The following is a 12,443-nucleotide window of genomic DNA, read 5'->3' as shown; positions in this document are numbered from 1 at the left end:
GCAATCAACTGTTCAAATGAGATAAGACAAACTTACGCTTGTTGTGTAAGCAGCTTCAGGATCATCCTCCAACACTCGTGACAAACCAAAATCAGAGACTTTACACATGAGGTTACTGTTGACCAAGATGTTACGGGCTGCCAGATCACGGTGTACATAGCCCATGTCTGAGAGGTACTTCATGCCAGATGCAATCCCCCGCAGCATGCCAACCAGCTGGATGACTGTGAAGTGGCCATCATGCTTCTGCAAGTAAAGAATGCAGCAATTTTTCATAAGTTTTGTACTAGTGATATTAACTACAGCTCGTATTTAAAATACATTTGTAACCCATCCAGCCAAGCCGCCTGCTGCAAGCGTGTTTTTTCAAGTATTTAACTTGCTCAGCCATGTAAACTATCCCACCTCTCATTATGTAGTTTATCCCTCTTTTTCTTCCACATTTTCACACACTCCACAATCTTTCTACTGACAGCATTTAATGTCTTTTATCCCCAGTTATTAAGAACACTTTCTCCAAACACTATTTTTTAATAGAAGAATGACAATACACAGAAAACTCCTCTCTTCCTCTCTTATTCCAGGGCCTCAGGAAACAAAAAGTCCTTTTCTTATTGTCTCAGCCTTGATTGTCTGAGTGAAGTACTGCTGTTACTTCACTTTTGGGTTTTTGGTGGGGTTTGTTTGTTTAAAAAAACCAAACCTGGATAAAGTTTGGGGCTTTACCTCATGTCTGTCCTGCACCTAACAACATACAATCTGTAAACACTAGATTAAAAAGGAGATTTGGGCTGAGATTCAGGGGTCACGTGTAGCTTTCCCGAAGTTTTCCTGGCTGACTAAGCCCAAGCCTGTTAAGCCCAAACCCATGAATGCATTAAGCTGCTTAACTCCTGCTGAAACCTCTTGGAGTTCACTATGTAAATAAGAGCTACGTTGATAACCACGCTTGTCCATCTGGTCAGTCTTGGTGTGCCTTAGTTTCCCATCTGCAAAGGTAAAGTTAATGCATCTGTATCTCCTTGACCAGAAGACTCCTGAATTATATGGCAGTAGGGACCAAGTGAGTACTTGCACAGAAATCTGATTATGGGCTTTTTGCCTAGTTTAGGTCTGCCCTATCTACCCTTTACAGCAGACTGTTTACAGCAGTATTTTTGTGACCTCAGCTGGCAGACATTTAGCTGCTCATGGATTATTCAGTGAGCCAGGCTTTTATGTTAGCAGGAACAGGCAAACAAAAACAAACAGCTCTTCCCTGCAAGTTAACTTTCCATTTTCTCTTTCAACACCTTCAGCATTGGGGTATAGGCAAGTAGCAGTGTCCTGATCAGCATTCAGGGCATTTCTATTGCTTAAGTCATACATTTAAGGAAGATGATTTTTGTAGGGGAGAAGTTTCCAGTACATTCAGTAAATTCATTAGATTCAGGAAAGCAATAGGCTGAACTGTATCGATATGCTTAACTTTATCCCTGATCAACAAAGTATTTCAGCATTCCCATCAGGATTCAATGATTTGGGGCCTATGTTTAGCTAGTCAGGATATAAACATTGAAAGAACTAAGGAATTAGTACTCAGATATAATTGAAGTTATCCAAAAATCCACAAAAAAACAAACCAACCCCCGAACCCCAGAAGTTTGGTGTTCCTTGCTTCTCATGTTATTAATTTATTTTCTATGATAAAGCAATACTAGATCCAGATCTGCCTCATATATATTATACATGTACTTAAATCAAGAAATTATACATTCTTAAATGATAAGTCATTCAGCATGCATAATACTGCTAAATTGAAAGAGTCGTTTGCCTATAAAGAAGTTAAAGGAACTAGTTCCTAAAATCACTATTATTCAATTAAACTCTGTTGGGTACAAACAGAAAGACAAACTTAGCACATAGGAAAGGCAGAGACAATGTGGATTCTACAGTTTGTGGAACTTGCAGAGTGTCTTGAAACTCTTTCGATCCTTTCATAAAATCAGTTGGAAGAAAAGCTCAATACAGCAGTGTATGAAAACCTGTATTATGAGCAACATTCACCAGTTATTGACCCGTACTACTCTTCAGATTATAAATAAAACAAGGCAAAAACCAGAAAGAACATAGTAATATATGCATGGCTGCTACATGGTTAGGTTTCCAAGCTGCTATTCTAAGCCAGAATATAAGAACACAAAAAGTCAGATACTAACACACCACCTCCTCCTCATCATCTAGAACACCTCACAACCTCATCATACAGCAGCTCCTGTATTTAAGGAGCCATGCTTCCGTTAGTGGCCAAACACCACAGCCATCTCACAGACTTCTCCAAAGCACGTTTAATGATACTTCTTTAGAACCAGCTATTTATGACTGATTCATAGCAACTTTTCCCCTTGAAAGTTCTCACTGTTACTCTTACATCAGTACTCTCTTGTCTCTAAATTCCCCATACAAAGTGAAGCCAGGTCTCTCTAAACAATCATGTCACACCTATAAGCAACCCCCTTCCTTTGTTGTCTCCATCAAAGCCACCTGTAAGCAGTTCTGCAGACAACACTCAGCTGAGGGTCAAGACACAAGTGCAATAACCAGACATCTTACAAAAGGCCACCCCATTACGAGCCTTTCACAGGTCCCACTGCAAGAATAAGGGGAAACTCTCAGAGTCCAAAACTTGACAGATATTTTAAACAGAAACTTTCCATTCAGCAATTAAGCAAAGAGAGACAAAATGGAATATTCTTAAATACTCTAAGCCTCTTCCAACAAACCAATGAACCCTATCCAATATTGTATGTAATGAAGCCACATGGGATTTGGGTTTTGCTTTTAATTTAATAATTCTAAATGTGCAATTGACTCAAAATTTATTAAGCTGGTTGCAAGCAGTTGACACTCTTCACATGTACCCTGTATGGGTAACTTTTTTTAGCTAACTGTAGAATTAGGATTTGGAAAAAAGCACCTATGACTGACTTTTGCAAAACAACCAACCAAGGCCTTCTCACCCCCAGAACAAAGCACCAAACAAAACCAACCCCTCCAAGCCTCTAGATTTTACCTCCTCCTTATCACTGTGAACAGCTCCATTCTTTCAACAAACCTCAGAGTCATCTGCAACACCTTACTTAACCTTTTGTCCCCTTGGATCGCAAGTATTCATTCCTTCCTTTTTTAATTTGTGCTCTTTCAAATCTAGATCATGCTTGACTGATTTTTCATAAAACATAACCTTTTCCCGCTCTTCCGAAATCTCAGTATTTGCCTTAGCAGTATAGCAGAAATGCCTGAGTTAAAAACAATCTCATGCCTTTGCCATACTCTTGTTCCCTCTTTCAAATTTCTTTGGGCTCTGCCTTGACAGAAAAAGTGCAAGCTTCTTATCTCCACCTTTAAAGAAATGACAGACTTGCTAATGTACCAGTTGCAATTTTACTCTGTCCTCCTTTTCCCTCTGTATATTTCTCGGAATCCTGTTCTGCATCTGTTCTCCTCTGTCCCTTCTCATGCTTGGTTTTATATTGTTTCATTGCCAGCCTTGCAGTTGGAACAACTATATTTTTCCTGTCAACAAAACAGTCTTCTCTCTCTCAAGTCTCTCTGTAATTGCTTCTGTATCAGTTTCCATGCCAGTTGTATTCCCTTACAATCTATAAACCGTTATCTTCCAATATATCAAAATATTTGTCTGATTTAAGCTGATCAGGACAGAGAAGATGGGCCATATTTAACCCTTGGAAAATCCAACTACGTTGGTGAAATTATACCGGCTATGAATCTGGCCTCATATTTTCAGCATTTGCAAATCGCCATGCACATCTGTGAGTCAAACCAATCCTTTGGCAACTTTGCACTCTCTCATTTCATTCACTCATCATATAGGGACATAAAACACTCATCTGAATGATATGGAGGTTGTTATCCAGGGCTTTATTCTGATTCCCATAGCTTAGATTTGAAATATGCTTTTGATAGGATTCCCACTGGGGTGTTAAGGGTGTTAATCAATACTGGCAGCAATTCAGACCCCAGTGGACTTACCACATTTATCCTATCATCCCATCAAATTTTAATCAGGCTCTAATGGATTTGCTAAATAAACTTTTCTCATCAGTTGAGTATAGATGCAATATCTGAGTAGTTGCCATTGCATTTATGCAGCCCTGCAAATGCCCTACAAAAATGTTGCTTTTTTATTCATCTACAGCTTGCCTTTGAAAACCTTATGCACATGAAATATTCTCCTGTTACAGACCTTTCAATAGCACTGATGTATAATGGGCTGGTGAAGAGGGTCAGTTACTTTCAGGGGAAGGATGACATCCTAAGTTTCTCTCATTGTTTTTCACCCCTTAGTTTCCAGCTCCAGCATGCTCTAGTTCAGTGCTTTTCTACAAGTCCATGGATTTTTTCTTTTCGGAGATTTTTCCATTTTACTACTGAGTAACCTTTTGGAGATGTGGGTGTTGAATTTTTCTATATTGTTTCCGGACTTCTGTCTATTCTAAAATCCACTTCTTTATTTGCTCTGTAGGTCAGAGCACTCTTATGCCTTTATATTCTGGGAAGGAATTGCTGCAGGTCTAAATATTTTACTGCAGATGATTTAGATCTTACTTTAGATGGAGAATAGCATTGAAAATGGTGTGTCTGTGCCTAACAGATCTTATTCACCAGTTCCTACTGGTCACTATATAAAAGATGTAGCTTTTGCTATGCATTTATTGTTAGTATTCTCCCATGCAAAGTAAATGGTAGAACTTTATAAGGAAAGATCTTCAAAAATTCGAGTTGCAACTTGCTATTTCCTGGAAGTATAACTTGTGCTTCACACTATCATGTGGCCTGCACTCAGGTTTATATTACTGGTACTGAATAAGGTCAACTGCCAATTTCTTCTTTAATCAACTGTTAACAGGGTTCTATACAATTAGTAATACCTAATTTCATTACGCGTAATACATAAAAAGTTGAAATTATTTAATTTTAAATGCTACTGAGTGATCCTACGCAAGAATCTAAGTGCCTTTTCAACCATTAAAAATATGGGCAATCTTTTTATTATTAAAAAATATGTTGCAAGATGAAGCTTTTCCAAAGCTTACTTTCAGATGCAATAGCAACCCTCAAATCTGGACAGAACAGCAGCAGTAGCCTTGCAGCCTGTGACCCTGTTTTCCTTACTCAGCTACAGCAACAAGAAAGGGATATCTTGGAACAACCAGCTGTCCCTGCCCACTTTGGTGCATTGGAATATTGCTGTAACAGAATCACAGAGCTGGAAGAGACTTTGAGGGGGGATCAGATCATCTCCTCACCCTGTGTCATTCCTGACATGCTTTTCTAACCTGCACTTAAAGACCATTAGGGCCAACATTTCTTATCCTACCCACTCTATACCACATCTTCAATAAGGCATCCACCTTGTTTAAATAAGATGCCTCCCTTGAGCTTGACACTTTGACTGGCACGGATTTCGATTCCTTTTCGTAACTGTTTTTTATGCCCATGAAGACTAAATTTCTTGCCCTTTTCTTTGTGGTCAACACAAGTTCAGTCCACAGATCTCACTTGCTTGGCAATTATTCTTTTTGATTTTGTTGTGGACTCTGCCCACCTACTCCATACAGTTCCTGAAGCATTAAGGTCCAAACAAGACACAGTACTCTGAGGCCTCGCCTATGTGAAGCAGAGAGGAAAAGCTACTTCATAGACCTTGCAGGGAATATTCCTGTTTCTAGATTCCATTGTGGTATTTGCCATTTTCACAGCAGTGTGACACCCCTGACCTATTGCAACCTCTAGAGTAGTTTCTTCCAGCAGACTTCTTTCTGAACAGTTATTTTCTGTCCTCTACTCTATAGCTGATTATTCCAGCCTCAGTGGAGTATCGTGCTCTTGTCCTTACTTATTTCTAATAAGCTTTTAAGATTAATTAGTTACTAAATTATTCCTTAAATTTGTTGTGATGATTTCAAATTCTAGCTCTGTCCTGCTGTCTGCCTGTGGTCATACTTGGCTTTGCATTGCCTGAAAATGTCATAAGTTTAGTTGCAGTCTCACGATCCAGAAGGTTAAAGAAAATATGGGGAAACACAGACTGCAGAACAACCCTACTTCATATATCTTTCCATCCAAAATCTGTTCTCTCCATATAGTATGTAGCCAGTACAGTGTCCACCAGCAGAAATTTCATGAAGACCATATTTCTCTAGCTGCTTATAACAATCTTTTGCGAGAAAGTTTTAAAGTCTTACTAAAGTCAAGATTTATGACATCATATGCATCTCCCATACCCACAAAGCCCGAGCCCTGTTACAAAAAGAAACCAGCCCGTTTGACATAATTTGCTCTTGACAAATCCATGTTGGCTCGTAGTTATGTCGCTGTTATCTTTAAGGTGCTCATAAATACTTTTTTGATAATTTGTTCCAGAAATGTTACAGCAGTTGACATTAAGCTGACTGGCCTGTAATTTCTTGGCTTCTCTCTTCCCTTCTTTTTAAAGACACGGATGACATTGGCTCTGTTCTGATCTCCTGGTTTCTTACTCGTTCTCCACAAATTCGCAAAGATAAAGAGCACACTGAAAGTGTCCACATTACCTGTCAAATCCTTTTTGGCTTCAAATACAATACAGTTTGAAATAAATTTATTGTTGCTTAGTGATTTAAAATACCCAGCATTTCCAAATGAAATTCTCAGAGCAGTATTAGAAATAGTGTGTTCTACCTCCTTTTAGCAAGGTAAAACATTGCTTGAGAACAAATGTTGGCTTTGTAGCATCAGTGACAGCTTCTCAGTGTAATCTTAGATCACATAAATGCATGCTGCTTACAATTTCACTATTGAGGTATTGCATTCATTCAAACTCAGTTTCTAATTGCTTAATTTGTTTTTTGGTTCAGAAAAAAAAAATTGGTATCAGCAGTCTCCAGTGCAGGTTTTCTTCTTTACAGTCATTTTTGAAAGCAAAATGCCACCTTTATCCTACCAGAAAAGGAACATGCCTCCAATAAATAAAAGTGTACATGAATACTGCATGTGAAAGCAAAAGAATGAGCATTAGTTATGAGCTCTAATGTTGCCTCTCTGGATGCAGATAAATAATAATGGGAACCATTGAAGTTAGCAAAGGCCATCTGGCCCCTTTTCCCCAAAGCTGACTCTGTCTAGTGAGGCCATGTTAGATGGATATACAACGTATACTTTACAACATTGTTTTGTAGAACTTTCTACATGTGTTCATTTTTCTCTCTTCTCCCTTTCCCCCAAACTCACTAAATGTAGGTGTCCGCCTCCAGTTGAAAAAAGGGTAAGGCTGGTTCTGACAATAAAATGGCAAAGCTGCTCTGACAATAACTTCATAACAATTACTGCACCAAAGAGCAATATATCATAATATTTTTGCCTTCTAGTGACATTTTTTTCCACACAGTTTTACACTTATCTTAGCCTCTGCTACACATGCATCAAGGGAGTAAAATTTGGTGATGAATTCCAGGGTTTTATTTGCTGTACAGTCTGCTGCAGTTAGTGCTCTAAGGCAGTGAAGCTTATTTTTATAGAATCTTTAGAAAATATTTTCTTTGGAAGAGCAAAATATATTTTACAGCATTTTTACTTACTATGTGTGCCTGTAAATAAATCTAACTTTTTTTAACAAGCATTTTAATTTTCTGAAGTGAAAGGAAATATATGAATCACAAGTTTTTAGGTAGGAAGAGGAGCATTACTATTGCAAATAGTAATAATGAAGAAAGCAAGATGACCTTGTGATTACCCTAGGTAGATGAATGCCTTCCTCCTACAGCTCAGGGATTCATAAAACTGGGCAAGGCTGGAGCATCATTCCAACCTAAACATCTATCTTTTCATGGTACAGTTCATGAAAATGCTGCAAACCCTGACGAGCTCTCTTTCCCACACTGAACCCTGGAGACTGCACATTCCCCTCCCAGTAAAGAAGGGTAAGAAGTACAGTGCAGTGGATACAACTGATAGATTATTTTAGTATCAGACCTGATACGGAACCTGGCGCACTACCACGAGTTCTCATCTGATTAATATTGCTGTGCCCCGGTTCTGCCTCACTACGCCGACTATTGGTTAGCACAGCTTGGACACCAAGCAGGAACAAAACACTGACAGTAGTCTGGTAGTCTGCAGCTGCAGAAAAATATTTAAAGAAATTAAAGTAATCTGGTGATAGTTTTTTGGCTCATTTTACATGATTCTAGGTGGCCAACCACAAAGCAACATCCCCAAAAGTCAACTTCTAACTGTGTTCCTTTCCTGTAGCTTAAATCCATGCCCATACTGAATGATGCATGAGGAGGGTGAGCACAGACCACAGCCAGCAGATGTTCTCCAGGTAGCACTGCGGAACTGAACCCAAAAAGCAGTAGCCCCCCCAAACACACAAGCCACCTACCCTCCTAACCACCCTGTTCCTGTCTATGTGATGCTAATTCTAATTACTTTAGCCACAAATGACCCTTTAGATGGAGCTGTGAAAACAGTAGATGAGATTTAACTCTAAATAGGTCCATAAGTCTGTGAGGCATCTACTTAGAGAGTGGGCTGAGCCAGAGAGGGTATATCAGGGTGAAAGGACCAACCTCGGGGCAAAGGACTTATTGCAATCATCCTACAGGCAATACTGAGGGAAATGTTGTGGTGTCCAGCACAAACAACTAAGGAGTGAAACTGTGATTCAGACCTGGGTTATATTACTGTATCACCCTCTGAACTGCTGCATGGCCTTGCGTGCAATGTGGCACTCATATCCATTTTCCCTCAGCAAAATGGGATTGCATTTATGTCATGTATGAAGACCACAAGATCACCAAGCAGTGATTCAATACCCATGTGGTTTACTTAGTCATGGCCATGCTCAGGGAACAGGCATCTCAAAAACACAGCAGTGGCAAACGGCTTGTTAAAAAGGTTTTGTGTGTTTTAGGCTTTTTTATTTTTCTATTATGTGTCTCTCTTGCTTGTCTTTCTTGTTGTATCTTCTATACTCTGTATCAACAAGCCTGAGCAAACATATCTGACTGCGACTACCCTATCTAATTACTGAGTACATCTTTCTATCAATACAGATAGCTGCCCTTTCAATTCTTCCTGTATTTATTATTTTCCTTATATGTTTGCAGAATAAGTGATTGCTAAGATCTCCATTACACAGGCAGGTGACTGGAATGTAAAGACAATGTGTCCCATCTGAAGTCTGTGTGTCAAGCTGGTAACAGGAAATTGTACTTGGACCTCCTCAATTCCCACGCTGAAGTATTAGCCACTTTCTTTCCAAGCACAGATTAGTCCTATCTGGCAGCTGCTGGAGTAATACTGAAAGAAGAGCATCTAGCCCCTGAGGAAATACTAAGCTGGAAGTTTTCTTTTTTTTTTCAGAGAAATCTTTCCAAGTGTTACCAGAAGTGAAGTCACAGGTACCTTATTTCTGGTCAAATGAGCATTTCCTTGACAGCAAAGTTCAGGTATACTTTTGTGGGATTATTAACTTCTACGCATCAATCTTCTATAAGAAAAAAAGGTAACTGAGTTTCATCTTAAGGAAATTACTTTTACATAATTGCAAAAATAATGCTGGATTTCTGAGGAAATTTTAGTGTCAAGTGTCTCCAGCAATTTAGGATGTCTGGTGGTGCACAATTGCTGTAATTAATTACCATCATCTTACAGCATCAGTTCTAATTAGCTGATGCTTTTCCCCATAGAATATATCTGAAACATCTTCAAATTGAAAATGCATACCAATCTTTTCCCCCAAAAGCTCAAAGTTAGCAGCCAGGGTATTTTGTAGGGTGAGGACGACAAAATCTAGCTGAACTTGCTGTTTAATTCCTATAAATAGCAGAAAGTAAGGCACTGGTCTGGGGACTCAGCCCCATAACTGCAACCAAAATGCAGCACTAAATAAGATGAAGGATGAGTGTAAGCTGCTGGCCTGGAATTCAGGGGAACTGATTTAATATCTACTCTCTGCTCTGCACTTTGTGCACAATACTGTGCAGATCACTTAACATCTCAGTGCTTTATTTCCCTATCTGTAAAACAAGGAAGTAAAGGCTATTAAGAATTAAGGGTTTAGGGGTCAAGGGGAGTTTTACTTGGAGTTTGTGATTCCTTCCACAACTCACACTGGCATGAAAGCTAACATCCCACAAATGCTGTGAGAAGACTGGTGGCAAATGTCTTCCATGAAGGGTCTTTCTTCTGGAATGCCCTGACATGGTTCATTACAGAGTTTCACTTTGAAATTGTAAGACTGACCCATTTTTTGCAGGCTTTTGGAAAAGGATGGGTTGGAGGGATGTGCTGGTTAATTTTTGCAGGTTGCAGAGGTGGGGAAATATTTTTTATTGTGAGAAATGGATTTTTTTTCTCCTCTCTGTAAAAACACTTTGCACTGTAACAAGTGATTTCTTAAAATAATAAGAAAGATAGACTATCTTATAAGCCCTTCCAAATCTTGCCACATAAGAATTTTTATATTCACTGAACATCTTTCATTAGGATTGCTGAAGATAAACCCTCTCTGATTCTTTGTATTTTCACAAAAGCTTTTAAAAGTGTAGACTTATATCTGCAGGAAACAAGTATTATTAATGAAGCAGCTGGATTTCTTTTTAAGTAGGTTACTTTGCAGCCATTTGCTTTGCTAGTTATTAACAGAAATGCTGATGATATATCTACAGTGTTTTGGCATGCTGAATATTAGTCCTTTAAAAAAAGCATTTTAGAAGAATAAACCATATCTGAAGTGTGAATTGAAACTGTAAAATAATGTACATGGAAACCAGCTGCAGAAATTATTAGCTCATGTTTCCCCCCAGCAGTTTTGCCTACAAATATATTTGATGCAATGTGAAAAATATTGCTTCACAATAACATCACAATTTTGCTGATGTCCGTTTCTGTTAAAGTATCCTAATAAGTAGTAACTATTCTGATAAATAAATACTTGTGAAGAATAATTGGAATATAGGTATCACACTAGAGCAATTCAGAGAAAGGTAATTCTCTCTTGTGAGTTATTTCAGTATTGGGTTTTATTATCTTCCGTGAAATTCTGCACAGAGACACACGCATACACACAGAGCAGAATTTCAGGCCCAGGCAAGACTTCCAGGTGCACAGCTGGAAAATTACAGACCCGGGAAGCCCCAGCTACTAAAATCAGCAGCAGTCTGTCTGGTGTAGATGGGTAGAGAGAAAAGCCAGAAGGGCAGGGGGTGTGATTTTTAAAATCTACCCAGTTTCTAAGAAGAACTTGATATCAAACTCTCTTCAGAAAAATAACTCGATTTTGAGTGATCAGCAAATTCTAACCAGAACCTGTGGTGCTGGTGTGTTTCTGAAAACATAGCAGATGTCTGTCATGTGTCTTGACAAAGGAAAATAGAAAGATTATTTAGGAGAGTCGTTGAAGACAGCAAGAAATGCTAGAGAAAAAAATACAATGGAATAATCAAAAGCAAAAGGAAGGGAGAAACAATGACTAGAAAGTTCTAAGATAATGGTTCTGATGTGTTCTCAGGGTAGTATCCTCTGTTCCAGATGCTCTTCTCCTCTTGTGGCTATCTCTTTTTTCGACCTGCTGTCAAACAAGCACTCTCTGTATGACTTCCTCTCCCTCTCACTGATTTAGTTGTCCTTCTAAAGTGTTGTGTGTTCTTTTCCTCCTGCTTATTCACTCTTTTCTCTTAGCAGTTCCTTCTTCCTGCCACCACAGCACCCTTGATCATCATCATCTAGATTTTCCTGCGAATATTTTCACAACACTTTGTTGAACACCTCTCCTTTGCACTTCAGATACCCTTTCAAACAAGTTCACAAAACCATAGTCCCCTGATCACCCGCTCCAACCTTGCCTACAACCCCAGCTTTAGTGTTCTGCAAGATGGCAATGGCAAGGCAGCAGGCCAATATCGGTTGACATTTACTTTTCAGGACAAATTTGAAATACTTGACAATCACACAGGGTTTGTGTCAGTGTGCCTCCAGAGCATTTCCAGGGGCTCTGCTAACAAAAAGACCATTTTAGGATAGGTTTAGCTTAGGGGGTCATCCTTTCCTTCCACTTTCCTAAGAAAAATTAAACACAACTGTGCCAACATATTATTCATACTTGCTGTAGCCCTTTTTTAATGTTTATTAGTGACCTTTGGGGGTTAATTAATGCCAGGACATTTCACCCATAAACTATTTTCTAAGTCAATTTGTTAAATGCAAGTAACCATAAATAATTATAAATCAATTACTGAGCCTATTCTACACTTCAACCAAAAAAAATCATAACAAAGCATTTTTGAAGGTGATTGAGAAAAATGAACTGCTTCCATTAGGCTAGGCATTTGTACTTCAATTTATCTTTTTCTTCACAAAAACCCTATTTGAAATACATTTTGCTAAGTACGGGAACT

At 38.8% G+C, this 12,443-nt stretch overlaps 1 protein-coding gene across 3 annotated transcripts in view; it reads right to left on the bottom strand.

Moving 5' to 3' along the window:
- The window catches only part of EPHA6 (EPH receptor A6), a 520,098-nt gene that overhangs the window by 67,475 nt on the left and 440,180 nt on the right, over positions 1 to 12,443 (bottom strand). For all 3 annotated transcript variants that reach the window (XM_064468758.1, XM_064468741.1, XM_064468750.1), the window contains one exon: positions 37 to 246. In XM_064468758.1, coding sequence (XP_064324828.1) covers positions 37 to 246 — 210 coding nt within the window. The remainder of the gene's footprint in view (positions 1 to 36; positions 247 to 12,443) is intronic.

Source organism: Phalacrocorax carbo, chromosome 1 (genome assembly GCF_963921805.1).
Source record: "Phalacrocorax carbo chromosome 1, bPhaCar2.1, whole genome shotgun sequence".
NCBI lineage: Eukaryota > Metazoa > Chordata > Aves > Suliformes > Phalacrocoracidae > Phalacrocorax > Phalacrocorax carbo.
Note: the sequence above shows the minus strand (reverse complement) of the source record. Positions and strands in the feature narration are given on the sequence as shown.